At 46.1% G+C, this 16,196-nt stretch overlaps 1 protein-coding gene across 1 annotated transcript in view; it reads left to right on the top strand.

Annotated features, from left to right (window-relative positions):
• LOC137327059 (cullin-4A-like) overlaps window positions 1-16,196 on the top strand; it is a 40,765-nt gene that overhangs the window by 2,020 nt on the left and 22,549 nt on the right. The window contains 9 exon segments of the mRNA XM_067992463.1: window positions 2,010-2,125; window positions 4,327-4,430; window positions 6,955-7,024; window positions 7,164-7,237; window positions 10,578-10,740; window positions 10,817-10,906; window positions 10,990-11,072; window positions 13,418-13,485; window positions 15,012-15,130. Of these exon segments, the coding sequence (XP_067848564.1) occupies window positions 2,010-2,125; window positions 4,327-4,430; window positions 6,955-7,024; window positions 7,164-7,237; window positions 10,578-10,740; window positions 10,817-10,906; window positions 10,990-11,072; window positions 13,418-13,485; window positions 15,012-15,130 (887 nt within the window).

Raw genomic sequence — 16,196 nt, 5'->3', positions numbered from 1 at the left:
AATAGGCATGTAATTGGCAAATGAATTTCAATATAAATAAGTGTGAGGTGGTGCATTTTGGTAGGAAGAAGAAGGAGGCCACATATTGCTTGGATAATAAGAGTCTAAATGGGGTGGAGGAGCAGAGAGATCTAGGGGTATAGATACACAAATCACTAAATGTAGCAATGCAGGTTAATAAAGCCATAAAAAAGGGATAGAATTGAAAAGCAGAGAAGTTATGTTAAACTTGGTTAGACCAATTTTGTCCTGCCCAGTAGTGTCTATATGGGAGGCTATACTCTCCTCCTCGGTGGCATCAGTACTGGAGGCTGTACTGGTAATCTTTGGCTTTGGATCATCAATAGAAGTGAACAAATAAAGTGAACAATTCTGGTCTCCATATTATAGAAAGGATATAGAGGCATTGGAGAAGGTGCAAAAAAGATTCACAAGGATACCAGAACTGAGAGGATATACTTATCAGGAAAGGCTAAATAAGCTGGGCTTTTTTCTCTAGAAAAGAGAAGGCTGAGGGGTGACGTGATAGAGGTCTTTAAAATAATGAAAGGGTTTGATAGAGTAGATGTGGAGAAAATGTTTACACTTATGGGGGAGTCCAAAACTAGAGGTCATCAATATAAGATAGTCACTAATAAATCCAATAGGGAATTCAGGAGAAACTTCTTTACCCAGAGAGTGGTTAGAATGTGGAACGCGTTACCACAAGGAATAGTTTTTTTTTATTCGTTCATGGGATGTGGGCGTCGCTGACGAGGCCGGCATTTATTGCCCATCCCTAATTGCCCTTGAGAAGGTGGTGGTGAGCCGCCTTCTTGAACCGCTGCAGTCCGTGTGGTGAAGGTTCTCCCACAGTGCTGTTAGGAAGGGAGTTCCAGGATTTTGACCCAGCGACGATGAAGGAACGGCGATATATTTCCAAGTCGGGATGGTGTGTGACTTGGAGGGGAACGTGCAGGTGGTGTTGTTCCCATGTACCTGCTGCTCTTGTCCTTCTAGGTGGTAGAGGTCGCGGGTTTGGGAGGTGCTGTCGAAGAAGCCTTTGGGAGTTGCTGCAGTGCCTCCTGTGGATGGTACACACTGCAGCCACTGTGTCCTGGTGGTGAAGGGAGTGAATGTTTAGGGTAGTTGAAGCAAATAGCATGAATGCATTTAAGGGGAAGCTAGATAAACACAGAAAGGAATAGAAGGACATGCAGATAAGGGTAGATGAAGTAGGGAGGAAGAAGGCTTGAGGCTCGTGTGGAGCATAAATGCCAGCATAAACCAGTTGGGCAGAATGGCCTTTTTCTTTGCTGTAGACTCAATGTAACTCAATGCGCTATAGACTCTCAAAGTTTACCCATAACCAAGAAAGAAGGAGCCTGCATTTATAAAGCACCTTTCACAACCTAAGGATGCCCCAAACCACTTCTCAGCCAATGAAGTAATTTTTGAAGTGTAGTCACTGTTGTAATGTCGGGGTCTAAAATCCTTTGCCACACAATTCCTTTTTCCAAAGACATTTGGAAAATTTTGGTAGTGCCTCCACTTTGTCCTCCCAGCTCCCTTCAGTATTCTGGGATGTAGCTCATATGAACCTGGTGACTTTCTACTTTTGGTCCCATTAACATTTTTTAATGCAGTTTCCTTTTGTGTATTTATCTATAGTAGTGGCTGTTCCACACCCTCATCAGGGACCCCTGCACTTCCACTTTCACCTTGCTCTGAGGAAAGCTACTTATTAACCATTCCCTCACCCACAAATATATAATGTCTCCTTTATCTCTCAAGTGGCCTTGCCCCTTCTTTCCTACGTGCTTCTCAAGCCCTTGCAATTTCCCTGTATGTTGATTGCCAGTCTTCTCTCATGCTCCTCTTAGCCTTTCCAATCTCCCTATTTATTTCCCTCCTGCATACTTTTTATGTTCTATAGTTTTATTTTCTGTTGATGATCCTAAGCCAATGATTACCCTATATTCCTTACTGCTTTGTTGAATCTAATGTGATTACTGTTGTTCTCCCAACAGATAAACCAAAATTGCCTGACAACTACACTCAGGATACGTGGCAGAAACTCCATGAAGCAGTGGGCGCGATTCAGAATAGCACATCTATAAAGTACAATTTGGAAGAACTTTATCAGGTAACCATGGTCAACAACGTCTCTTTGGTCACTGAGATTGTAAAATAGGTAGAGATTTGCTATTTTACCAGCCTGCTTCACACCGAAGAGAAAGCGTAATTAAAGCTATAAGAACGGAATGAGAAAAAGAATGTTGAGTCTACCCATTGATCTAAAGTTTGCACTGCTCTCCGATTTAATGTGACAGAGGTGAATAATCATAGGAAAAGCCCCTGAAGTTAGTGCTGATAAAACTCCAGGGTACCCATTTCATAGTGTGCTTTATTGTCAGTCTTTGGTTACACTTTGCAATGGCATCTCACCTGAAAGTGTACCCTTTGGGTTGTCACACCCCAGTGCCAAGCCTGCATAGTGTCACATGTCCATACAGCACAAAAGAAAATTGTGTTTGAACCAAAGGGTGTCCTCCTGTCAGGAGGTCCATGGCGATATCTTGAAAGGTGGGTGAATTGTGCCTGTTCTCTGGTTACCAGTGGTTTATTCTTACCTGGATTGTGCTACTTCCCATGCCACCTCCTGTAAGGACTCTGTCTCTTTCTCCCAGTTTCTCTGTCTCTTTCGTGTTTGCTCTCATGGCTCTACTTTCCACGCTAGAGCTTCTGAAATGTCCTCCTTTCTCTTCAGCCGAGCTGCTTCTTCCACCTTCAACAACAGGATCAGCCCTTGTCCTCAGCTTCTACCCTGCTAGGACCTGTATTTCAGATCATCATCTGCCACCTCTAACACTATCCCACCAGCTATCCTATCCACTCCACTTTCTGGAGCGACCAGTCCCTCTCTGATATCCTAGTTCACTCTTCCACACCCTCTACTTCCAATTACCCTTCTCTGGGACTTTCTTCTGCAACTGCAGCAGATGCAACACCTGCCTGTTTACCTCCTCCCACAACAGTCTCCCAAACACTCCTTCCATTCAAGACAGCAATTTGCTTGTACTCCCTCTAATCTAGTGTATTATAGTCACTGTTCTTGTTGTGGCCCCTCTACATTTAGAGAGAATGAATGCAGATTTGCTGAACATCTCCATTCGCTCTGCAAATGTGACCTTGACCCCCCCACTCCTGCCTGCTGCTGTGACTTTAACTCTCCCTCCTATTCCCACTCTGACCTCTCTGTCTTTGGTCTCCTACACTGTTCCAGAAAGACTCAGCACAAACCAGCATTCGTTGTTTGTTTCAGATCTCCTGCATTTACAGGTGATATTTTTTCTGCCTCTCTAATTCCTCCTTTTCCCTTGTGTGCGCCTCTCCCATGTCTTTTCAACCTCTTAACTACTTGCATGTTTTTTTTTAAAAAGGCCGCACTCTGGCCGTTTGTGCATCATGAGGCTACTTTAAGATCCTGTACCTTAATGGTACAAAGGGTTCGTTCACTGTAGCCTGCATCCCAGAATATGTTCACGTTCCAGTTAAAGGTGAACAGGTACAACTACAACTTGCATTTATATAGTGCCTTTAATGTAGAAAAACATCCCAAGGCACTTCACAGAGGAGTAATCAGACAAAAATAGATACCAAGTTAAAAGAGGAGATATTCGGAGGGATGACCAAAAACTTAGTCAAAGAGGAGGGTTTCAAGGAGGCAAGGGAGGTGGAGGGATTTAGGGAGGGAATTCCAGAGTGTCAAGTCGAGACAGCCGAATGCCTGGCCTGCAATGGTGGGGCCAATACGGAAAGTAAACCTCACCAAATTTTCACAGAGACTAGAGAATGGTGTGGTCAAGTAGGACCTGTGTCCTTCTTCTCTCCCTACACCCAAATTGAAGTGTTAATTACTTTACCATTTTAGTATTCATTACCACCAGCTCCTGTGCATTGGCAGTGAACTGGGTCTGTTGGTCTGAGCCATGTTTCGGGTAACTTTTTTATTACATAAGAACATAAGAAATTGGAGCAGGAGTAGGCCAATCGGCCCCTCGAGCCTGCTCCGCCATTCAATAAGATCATGGCTGATCTGATCCCAACCACAAATCTAAAGAACACAAGAAGTCGGAGCAGGACCCGGCCACATAGCCCCTGGGCCCTCTCCGCCACCCACAGGGCATTGACCGATCCGAACTCAGCTTCATGTCCAATTTCCTGCCCGCTCCCCATAACCCCTAATTCCCTTTACTTCTAGGAAACTGTGTTATTGTGTAATTTAGGAGAGCACAGCGATCGGGATCTGCTCCATATAATAATGGACTTTTTTGTAATATGCAGGCTGTTGAGAATCTTTGTTCCTATAAAGTGTCAGCAACGCTATACAAACAACTGAGGCAGGTATGTGAAGACCACGTCAAGGCACAGATTCAGCAGTTCCGAGAATATCCTTTTTCCCCCACCCCCCTGCCACCCCACCAATGTACTTTACTCTTCAGGCTACATCGGTTAGATATGATCATCATTGCATTGTGCAATAATTGCTGTACTGCTAACACATTTTTGCATTGCTTACTTGGATTGCCTTTAAATCGCTCTGGTAGGTACAATCTGGCAGCGGTCATGTCTGTGTATGAAAAGAATCCAAATGGGTTCCAATCAATTTTCATTTCATGATAAATCCATTAAAGGGACCCTCCGGTATAGAGATTTCTCTTTAGGAGTGAAAAATACATTCAATTTTGGTTAAAATTCTTTATATTCAAAAAAGAAAAGTTATTTTAAACTTGCACATTGGATTTGTTATAGGGCATGCACACTGAACACCCAAGCGGTTTGAACCTGCTGGGGCACTTGTTTATGAGCTGACCAGGAATTTCATTCCAAGAAACGCTTTTTTTTTTAAACTGAGCCCAGGCTCTGATTAAGGAAATTTGTTCAGCATTGAGGAGAGTGAGCTGTAATACTAAGCCTGCTTTGCAGATGATGCTCTTCAAGTGTTTGTTAAGGATGTGATTTTTCCCAGCCCTGTGACTTTTCCCCTGACAAATCGTGACCCTATTCAGCAGTAGAATTCAAGTCTTACCTAACATGATGTGGGGCGATATAGCTTACTATAGTCTATTTGCACTCATGCTGATTCAGTTGACTTGTAAAAATTCCTTTGCAACAAGAACATAAGAAATAGGAGCAGGAGCAGGAGTAGGCCATTTGGCTGACTGATCTTCGACCTCAACTCCACTTTCCCGCCCAATAGCCATACCCTTTGATTCCCTTAGAATCCAAAAATCTATCGATCTCAGCTTTGAATATACTCAACGACAGCCCTCTGGGGTAGAGAATTCCAAAGAGTCACAACCCTCTGAGTGAAGAAATTCCTCTTCATCTCAGGCTTGAATGGCCGACCCCTTATCCTGCAACTATGCCCCTAGTTCTAGACTCTCCAACCAGTGGAAACAGGCTCTCCGCATTTATCCTGTCAAGCCCTCTCAAAATCTTACATGTTTCAATGAGATCACCTCTCATTCTTCTAAACCCCAGAGAGTATAGGCCCATTGTACTCAATCTCTCCTCATAGGACAACCCTCTCATCCCAGGAATCAGTTTAGTGAACCTTCACTGTACCGTCAATAAGGCAAGTATATCCTTCCTTAGATAAGGAGACCAAAACTGTACACAGTACTCCAATTGCATCAAGACTTCCTTACACCTGTACTCCAACCCCCAATAAAGGACAGCATACCATTTGCCTTCCTAATTGCTTGCTGTACCTGCATGTTAACTTTGTGTTTCATGTACAAGGACACCCAAATCTCTCTGAACTTCAACATTTAATAGTTTCTCACCATTTAAAAAATGTTCTGTTTTTCTACCTACCAAAGTGAATAACCTCACATTTCCCCACATTATACTCCATCTGCCACCTTCTTGCCACTTAACCTTTCTATATCCCTTTGCAGCCTTTTTGCGTCCTCCTCACAGCTTACTTTCCCACCTAGCTTTGTGTCAGCAAACTTGGATACATTACACTCGTTCCCTTCATCTAAGTCATTAATATCGATTGTAAATAGCTGAGGCCCAAGCACTGATCCTCGCGGCACCCCACTAGTTATAACCTGCCAACCCGAAAATGACCTGTTTATCCCTACTCTCTGTTTTCTGTTTGTTAACCAATCCTCTATCCATGCTAATATATTACCCCCAACCCCATGAGCCCTTATTTTGTGTAACAACTTTTTGTGTGGAGGTAAAGGTACCGGGATGAACTATGACCAATGACCTCCTTAGATTGTTGCCGAGACTCCCAGTAATAAGCAGACTGTTTTAAATGGCAGTGTTAAGTTAATTATAAGTAACAGTTGAAGACTTTATGGTGCTCCCCTTCGTTTCTGGCAGCTGGGGAATTCGCAGCTCATTACCTTATCCTTTGTGTTTCATGTTCTTTTAAAATGACGGAACATATATTATGTGACAAATGGAGTTATGGCAACTATGAATGCTAACTAGGGACATAACGAGGGATGTAACTAGGGATGCTCTATTGGTAATTATGGATGCTCTAATGGTAACTGGGGATGTAACTGTGGATGCTCTATTGGTAACTGGGGATATAACTTGGAATGCTCTTTTGGTAACTAGGGATGTTCTATTGGTAACTGGGGATGCTCTACTGTTAACTGGGGATGTAACTGTGGATGCTCTATTGGTAACTGGGGATATAACTTGGAATGCTCTGTTGGTAACTGGGGATGCTCTGTTGGTAACTGGGGATGCTCTGTTGGTAACTGGGGATGCTCTGTTGGTAACTGGGGATGCTCTGTTGGTAACTGGGGATGCTCTGTTGGTAACTGGGGATGCTCTGTTGGTAACTGGGGATGCTCTGTTGGTAACTGGGGATGCTCTGTTGGTAACTGGGGATGCTCTGTTGGTAACTGGGGATGCTCTGTTATTCCTTGACTTTGCATCCACGGATTCATTGGATAGCACTCTATTTCTGAAGAAGATTAACAAATGCTGGCAGGATCACTGTCGGCAAATGGTAAGTAGATGCCCTTTAAATACAAATATTATGTGTTTCTGATCTTGTGGACTATTTGCCCTCTTGATTTGGAGTGTAACAATATTTCCTTATTTGTTGCACAATAATTTTTGCTTTTAATGTCTCCATTCACCTGCAGATTATGATCAGGAGCATTTTCTTGTTTCTCGACCGAACCTACGTTCTGCAGAGTTCAATGTTGCCATCTATCTGGTGAGTTGATTGGAAAGAGGGCTGTGTGTAATTGTTAACTGAGTGAAGGGAGAATTCTTCTGACTAATAATCGTGGCTATATTAGTCAGTGACTCAGCTTGAAGCATGCACACTTCCAGGGTGCAAGGCAGACACAAGAGTCTCTGTTCCCCTGCCCCCCCACCCTTTCTCGTAACCCACCCCCTCAAATATGATCACAGTTCAAGTGTTCACCGTCCAGCCTGTGCAGCTTTACTCTGCACTTTCCATGAAATTGGATGTGTTGCAACTAATGGATAATTGAGGGACCAGTCAGAACACACCTTTAACAGATGGCTCAGCAGCATTACTAAAGTTTTAACCGTGCTCTCATTGAGCTCGAACTCACCAACCCTGAGTGATATGTACACCTTTAGTGTGCTTTATTCTGACTGCCTCAGTTAAAAGTGTGAATTCTGTTGTGCCCAAGAGCACCTGCAATACCCCCAGTCCGCCCCTGCCTCAGTTCATCTGCTGCTCAAACCCTCATCCATGCCTTTGTTACCTCTAGACTTGACTAGTCCAATGCTCTCCTGGCCGGCCTCCCATCTTCCACCCTCTATAAATTTGAGCTCATCAAAAACTCTGCTGCCTGTATCCTAACTCGCACCAAATCTCGTTCTCCCATCACCCTGTGCTCGCTGACCTACATTTGCTCCTGGTCAAGGAACGCCTCGATTTTAAAATTCTCATCCTTGTTTTCAAATCCCTCCGTGGCCTCGCCCCTCCCTATCTCTGTAACCTCCTCCAGCTCTACAACCCCCTGAGATCTGTGCTCCTCCAATTTCTGTCTCTTGCGCATCCCCAATTTTAATCGCTCCACCATTGGTGGCCGTGCCTTCAGCTGCCTAGGCCCGAAGCTCTGGAATTCCCTCCCTAAACCTCTCCGCCTCTCTACCTTTTCCTCCTCCTTTAAGACGGTCCTTAAAATCTACCTCTTTGACCAAGCTTTTGTTACCTGTCCTAATACCTCCTTATGTGGCTCAGTGTCAAATTCTATCTGATGATGCTCCTGTGAAGCGCCTTGGGACGTTTTACTACGTTAAAGGCGCTATATAAATGCAAGTTGTTGTTGTTGTGATGGCTCCATTCGGCTTTTGAAATAATCGTGCCGTCCCTTTCATATGACTTATCACCAGGTTAAAAATACATTTGTCCTGACCCTCAACAGTTTTTTAAAATGGTGAGGATCAATTGATTTACTGTGCCTCAACTGGACGTATGTGGTAGGAGTAAAAAAAATACCCCAACATGCAGAGGAGAGCGGTAAGAATGTGGAATGTACTACCACAAGGAGTAGTTGAGGCGACTGGCAAAGATGCATTTAAGCAGAAGCTAGATAAACACATGAGAGAGAAAAGAATAGAAGATATGCTAATAGGGTTAGATGAAGAGGGGTGGGAGGAAGCTCATGTGGAGCATAAACATAGGCATAGACCAGTTGGGCCGAATGGCCTGTTTCTGTGCTGTGGACTCTGAAGAAAAAAGTACTCGAAAGAAAAAAGCTGGAGTGCAAAGTTTGCATTTTAGTGGAACTCGGTGCAGCCTTCGGCTCAGTTATCTCAAGTGCAGCTATGCTGTAACAACACAACTTAACACATGCCCTAGACACCTAGGGTATTTACCTATCAGGACAGCCTGGGGTTCCTTCCACTGTCTGTGCCACGCTGCAGTGATCTCTGCTTCCACACTGGTTTTGTCTGTTTCAGCTCACGTTACACACCTTCCCATTCCTGTAATGCCAACTCGGAACAGGTGTCAGTAACTCCTTTCCTGTTGAAAGTAATGGATGAATCCTTTGGTTGTTCTTTAACAAGCTATTACTGAGCAAAATCTCCCATTAAAGCAGGATTAGCAGGTCGATGTGCGTTACAGGAACAATTTTAGGAGCATAGGCAAAATTGGTACTTGCTCCATAGGATAGAATACTAGAGCCTGGTCTTCAGTTGCGTCCAGGCCTTTATTCACAGAGATCAACATCACACACTCCACACCCTGGATAAGCTCTCCTATAAATGGATACGAGAGTCCCCAATTGATGCGCACCACCTGAATACAATTAACACTAATTGATATAAATCATATGGATACAATTAACAGTTATATGGTGAGGCCAAGGAGAGGTTTGAAAACAAGGATGAGAATTTTAAAAACCAGGCGTTGCCTGACCGGGAGCCACTGTAGGTCAGCGAGCACAGAGGTGATGGGACTTGGTGCGAGTTAGGATACAGGCCGCAGAGTTTTGGATGAGCTCAAGTTTACAAAGAGTGCAAGTTTACACAGAGTGGTGAGCATGTGGAATTCACTGCCACATGGAGTGGTTGAAGCAGATAGCATTGACACATCTAAGGGCAGGCTTGATGTATACATGAGGGAGAACGGAATACAGGGATATGGGAGGCAGGGTGGGAAGATGCTCGTGTGGAGTATAAACACCGGCATAGACCAGTTGGGCTGATTGACCTGTTTCTGTTTGTAGATTCTATGTAATTCCACATAATCATATGGACAAAATTACAACTCAAACATGTAAACCAATAAAAACTATGAAAGTTGGAAATCAGCTGCATTCTTGTTAATAGCAGGCTGCTGGCTGCACAATTTTATCATCTACGTATGATCAGCATCTAAGCTAGTTTAGCAAGGCAGTGGCCACTGCCAAAATATAGAGGGAAATGAGCTGAAGTTCAAGAGCATACCTCTCGACTCAAAAACACCGGACTTCGATCTCCAAAACTGTAGGACATTCTCGCTCTCGCTCTTGCTCGCTCTCTATTTAATTCACCTTCTCCATTCTCATCACACTCCCTCTCCTCCTGCATCATGGTCCTCAACTTATATTGTCTACTTCTTTCTTTGTTACCCTCTCACTGCCTTTCCTACTCTCTTTCTCTCTCCCCTTTCTCCCCAACTCCCTCCCTCCATCCTCTCTGACTTGCACTTTTCCCCTTTTCTCTCACTATTCCTCATTTCCCTTTTACTTCCACCGACCCATCCCACTTGCATTCCCTCTTCCCAACTTTTTGAGATGTTTAAACCAAATGGTCTTGTTCTATTGCACGATATTGAAAACATGTTGAGAATAAAACCATTCGATCTCCTAAAATGAATGCTTAAATAACTTAACTGATGAATACATCTATTGTTTCTACCTCATTTAAAAATCAGATTATAATTGCACATCACAATTTTCATGTTTTGGCACTAGATGGTGTCCCGGTTTCTGCGTTCCTGTCACTCCCGTGAGCAGACTTTGTCTTACGGTGTTAGAGTATAAAGCTGTTTGCCATTTATAACAAATCCTATGCTTAAATACTTTCAGGGATATAGGTTTAGAGCTTTTCCGAACCCACGTCATCAATGACAGAATTGTACAGAGCAAAACCATTGATGGGATACTTTTGTTGATTGAGAAAGAGCGAAATGGAGAGGCTGTGGACAGAAGTCTGATCCGAAGTTTGCTGAGTATGCTCTCTGACCTGCAGGTAAGGGAGGTTTTAACTCTGAAATGGACATTTTCTTTCATGGAAACCTCCACTAGTCATACTTTGCATCAAACAGGTCTACCAGGAATCATTTGAGCAAAGGTTTTTGGAGGAGACCAATTGTTTATACGCAGCAGAAGGACAAAGACTAATGCAAGAGAGGGAGGCAAGTAACAAAGATTGTTAACCAGTGCTCTGTTTAGGCCCAATATTCATTTTGCTCTTACGATTTAAATTTTTTTAAACTAGGTGCCAGAATACCTTCACCATGTAAACAAACGCCTGGAAGAAGAAGCAGACCGAGTAATTACTTATCTGGATCAAAGCACGCAGTAAGTAATGGTCCTTACTCTCCCTGCAATGCCCCTGGTGGAGTCTACTTAGCTTGTTGTTTAAGAAATGGAGGATCAAAAGAAACTTTCTTTGCTGAAGGGAATCTGCAGCGAAGATTGATGAAGATTCCTCGTGCGAAAGCATAGGGGCACATGTGGCTCTTCTTGCTTTTCTTTTTCCCAATCGCTTTCCCCGGTGTCGGCCTTTGCCCCCCCCCCCCGGTGTCGGCCTGCCCCCCCCCCCCCCCCCCCCGGTGTCGGCCTGCCCCCCTCCCCTCCCCCCGGTGTCGGCCTGCCCCCCTCCCCTCCCCCCGGTGTCGGCCTGCCCCCCTCCCCTCCCCCCGGTGTCGGCCTGCCCCCCTCCCCTCCCCCCGGTGTCGGCCTGCCCCCCTCCCCTCCCCCCGGTGTCGGCCTGCCCCCCTCCCCTCCCCCCGGTGTCGGCCTGCCCCCCTCCCCTCTCCCCGGTGTCGGCCTGCCCCCCTCCCCTCCCCCCGGTGTCGGCCTGCCCCCCTCCCCTCCCCCCGGTGTCGGCCTGCCCCCCTCCCCTCCCCCCGGTGTCGGCCTGCCCCCCTCCCCTCCCCCCGGTGTCGGCCTGCCCCCCTCCCCTCCCCCCGGTGTCGGCCTGCCCCCTCCCCCCCTCCCCCCGGTGTCGGCCTGCCCCCTCCCCCCGGTGTCGGCCTGCCCCCTCCCCCCCTCCCCCCGGTGTCGGCCTGCCCCCTCCCCCCGGTGTCGGCCTGCCCCCTCCCCCCCTCCCCCCGGTGTCGGCCTGCCCCCTCCCCCCCTCCCCCCGGTGTCGGCCTGCCCCCTCCCCCCGGTGTCGGCCTGCCCCCTCCCCCCGGTGTCGGCCTGCCCCCTCCCCCCCTCCCCCCGGTGTCGGCCTGCGCCCCCCCCCCCGGTGTCGGCCTGCCCCCCCCCCTTCTGCATGGTGATGGGTTTATATGTGTGTCAGACACCAGTGGCTAAAAAAAAATTACCTCCTGGGAGGCTATCAATGGAATGACTGGAGTTGAGTGGTGTCCTAGGCTGTGGGCTTGTGGTTCGTGGCGGGGGCGTTTTGGTCCTATCTTGGGTCAGTGGTGGATCCAGCTGCTGGAGTCCTGGGCAAGCGCTTGGAGAAGTTTTGAGCTATCAGACCTTCCCCGCAGAGCGACAGAGAACAGTGTTGCTGATGGGCGTGCTAGTGAACTGCAGCAGCCAGAGTTGGTGTCTCTACCTGCAGTTTGGAGCCTGAAACTGTTCAGAATGTTCGAGCTTGTATTTTTAAAATTTATATTTTTATCTTGGCCGTAGACATTGTGAAATCTCTTTAGAGCAGTGTTGTTTCATGGACTGTGCCTGGCATCTGTAGAACAGTTTCCCAGCAAGAATCAACACCTTCAGGAGAGGAGCAGAGAAAATTCAGGGGAGGGGCAGGTGCTATCTGTAAGGATTAAAGGAAAACAGGTTGTGTATGAAAGAAACACTGATGCCACCTCAGGATCTTTTAACTTTGATTATGTTCCTATTGTATTTTGACAGGTTTCTAAACAGCAGTTTAGATTTAGAGTAACTATATGCTGTGCAGTCGTTCATTCATAAGTGCCGTTCATTAATTCTATTGTATTCAGTATTGGAGGAGTTGTGGTGAAGTGGGCCATCGTCTCCCAAATATTCTGGTCATCGGGTCAGGATATTGGGCATTTAATTGAGCCTGGCCCACCAGGTTGTATTCTGGGCTCCTTGTAGAGGTTGTATGGACGCTCATATCAGCCAGTTGACCTCTCATTTGTGCCATGCTGATGAATCCTGGTGTTTCAACATCAAAAGGGGCTGTCTGTCTTCCCCAATCCCCATCTGTGGATCGTAATTTCTTTTCTTCTTCCCTGCAAAAAGGCTTTTCTGGGTAAACTTTGACACAGATCAGAGAGCTGGGTGCGGAGCTCAGTCCGTGTAATCCGCAACTCTCATAATTTTCTGGTGAGTGGAAAATTGTGCGGACCGAGTATCATTGTACAGACCGTCACAGCTGATCCTCTGATTCACGTTCCCAGTGAGAGAGGCTCCTTGCAAAATTTGTTTCCTACTTGAACGTACTGTTCTCCTTTGCTCTCCTTTTGATTTTGGGCCCATTTTGTTCCTCCTTCTTATGGATTCTGACTGGGTTGGGCCTCCTGATTCCTAGCTCAGTGTCTACAGTAGATTCGCTGGGGCCAGTTTATGGGTGTGTATTATATGAGGCTTGCTGGAACTTTTCACCATTCTCTTATTCTCTGTATAATGCCTTGTATTTATTGTCTTTTTTATTGGTGGGGAGGGGATTGTAAATTTTTCAAAAATGAACTGTTGGATACATTTGTGATTTACAGAAAATGGTTGGTTGCCTGTGTTGAGAAGCAGCTTCTTGGTGAACATCTGACAGCTATGCTTCAGAAAGGTAAGAGAAACAAGGTCACGGAAAAGACCTGTTTAACTTAAGTCTTGTCATTCTGTGGTAAAACACCTCCTGGCTTCAAAATGTAATTTGCTCCAACTGCACGTTTTCTAATGTAGGTCTGACTGCCCCGCCCTGGCAACACTGGTCTGACTGCCCCGCCCTGGCAACACTGCCCCGCCCTGGCAACACTGCCCCGCCCTGGCAACACTGCCCCGCCCTGGCAACACTGCCCCGCCCTGGCAACACTGCCCCGCCCTGGCAACACTGCCCCGCCCTGGCAACACTGCCCCGCCCTGGCAACACTGCCCCGCCCTGGCAACACTGCCCCGCCCTGGCAACACTGCCCCGCCCTGGCAACACTGCCCCGCCCTGGCAACACTGCCCCGCCCGCCCCCACCATAGCAACACTGGTCTGACTGCCCCGCCATAGCAACACTGTCTCACCCTGGCAACACTGGTCTTATTGGCTCATCATAGCAACACTGCCCCACCGTGGCAACACTAGTTTGACTAGCTCACCACAGCAACACTGCCCTTCTCTGGCAGTGCTGTTGATTCCCTTGCTGTAATTATTTTTGCAGAGGTTTGTAATCCTTTTGGCTTTACGTTATCCTTTCTTTTGATAATGGTGGGTCTTGGTTTAGCCACCAGCCATGTTCTCGTATAACAGCCACCTGTCTTCATCTAAACCGTGGAACATGTCTGTGCAAAATGTTATTGTTTTCCATTTTTGTTTAACTATATTGTCTCTGTGCTCCATCATGATTTCCAAACCCTCAATATGAACTCTATCTCCCTTCCCGGCCACACTCTTGGGCTGAACCAGACTGTTAATACCCTTAGTGTCATCTTCGACACCGAGCTCAGTTTCCAACCCCATATCCTGTACGTCAGAAAGACCGCCTACTTCCATCTCTTCAACATCGTCAAGCTTGCCCTTACCTTTGTCCACCTGCTGCTGAGACCCTAATCTCTGCCTTAGTCACCACCAGGCTCAATTACTCCAATCTCTCCTGGTCACCCTCCATAAACTTCACCTGATCCAAGACTCCTTGTATCCTATCCCACACAAGTCCTACTCCCCCATCACCATCTGTCCTCGCTGACCTACGTTGACTCCCGTCCCCCAATACCTTAACTTTAAAATTCTCATCCTCATGTTTAAATCCCTCCATGGCCTTGCCTCTCCCTATCTCCATAACTTTCTCCAGCCCTACACCCCCTGCCCTATTGAATAATCCATTCCTCCGTCTTTTTACCTCAACATTGGTGGCTGTGCCTTCAGGCGCCTAGGCCCCACGCTTTGGAATTCCCTCCTTAAATCCCTCTTCCTCTCCACCTTCCTTAAAAGTCACCCAAAGTTTTTGGCCACCCCTCCTAATCTGTCCTTTCACTCGGTACTATGCGGCCCACAGCTCGGTGAAGCTCCTTGGAACATTTTTCTACGTTAAAAGTGCTATCGAAATGGTGGGGTATTAGTTGGGTGTGGCGTTTGTACTTTGCTTCATATCTGATTATTGTTCCAGGTCTCAATCATCTACTTGGTGAAAACAGAATAGCGGATCTCACTCTTCTTTACCAGCTATTCAGCAGGGTTAAAAGTGGACTGCAAGTCATTTTGCAGCATTGGAATGAATATATCAAGGTATCTCTTCAGAATATTGAATAAGTTGATCCTTTTGATGAAATTGACCATATTTGTACATCAAACGCCCAAGAATGCCTCCAACCAAAGATGGCAACCTGACTTGTTGGGGAGTCCAAAACTAAGGGTCATAAATATGAGATAGTCGCTAATAAATCTAGTAGGGAATTCAGGAGAAACATCTTTACCTAGAGAGTGGTTAGAATGTGGAACTTGCTACCAGAAGGAGCAGTTGAGACGAGAAGCATAGATACATTTAACGGGAAGCTCGATAAGTACATAAGGGAGAAATAAAAGGATATGTCGATAATCTTAGATAAAGTAGAGTGGGAGGAGGCTCATGTAGAGCATGAATACTAGCATAGACCAGTTGGGTGGAATGGCCTGAATCTGTGCTGTAAATTCTATGTAATTCTAAGTAAAAGCTGTGCTGGTTTCACACTCGGTTGGATTCTGTGCAGTGCAGGTCCAATTGCAGCTCATCTGCATAGAGTATCCTTACCCCGTGTGACCAGGAGTTGATCAGAACTCTGGACTGTTGACACCTATCAAATGAAATATTTGTGGTACTACCTTCATAAAGTCATAGCCCAAAACTATCTAGATCAGGTTTAACAGCAGGAGTGAAGCGCTGGGAAAGGCATTTGTGATCAGCTATAGAATTGTTACAAGCGAGTGCCTCTCCCATTGTGCGAGAACTTAACTAAGCCAGTGGGAAATTTATTTCTGTAATTGCATTTCAGTAGAACTCAATAGTATATTTTCTTCACTTAAAGGCAGAGACGAATACTAAGATCATATTCTTCAGTTTTACTTTGTGCTTTAAGTTACTTTTCTTCCTGCTCTTTTAGGCCCCCTGCACCACACACAGTTGCTCAGCAACAAGTGTTGGCACGTATCCTCAAGGATAGAATGGTGTTCCACCCTTCCTCGACCTTAGGAGGGGCGTTCCACCCTTCCTCCAGGATAGATTGCGTGTTCCACCCTTCCTCCTGTATAGATTGCCTGTTCCACCCTTCCTCCAGCATAGATTGCGTGTTCCACCCTTCCTCCAGGATAGATTGCG

Source organism: Heptranchias perlo, chromosome 11 (genome assembly GCF_035084215.1).
Source record: "Heptranchias perlo isolate sHepPer1 chromosome 11, sHepPer1.hap1, whole genome shotgun sequence".
Taxonomy (NCBI): domain Eukaryota; kingdom Metazoa; phylum Chordata; class Chondrichthyes; order Hexanchiformes; family Hexanchidae; genus Heptranchias; species Heptranchias perlo.
This window is presented reverse-complemented; position numbering and strand designations above follow the sequence as displayed.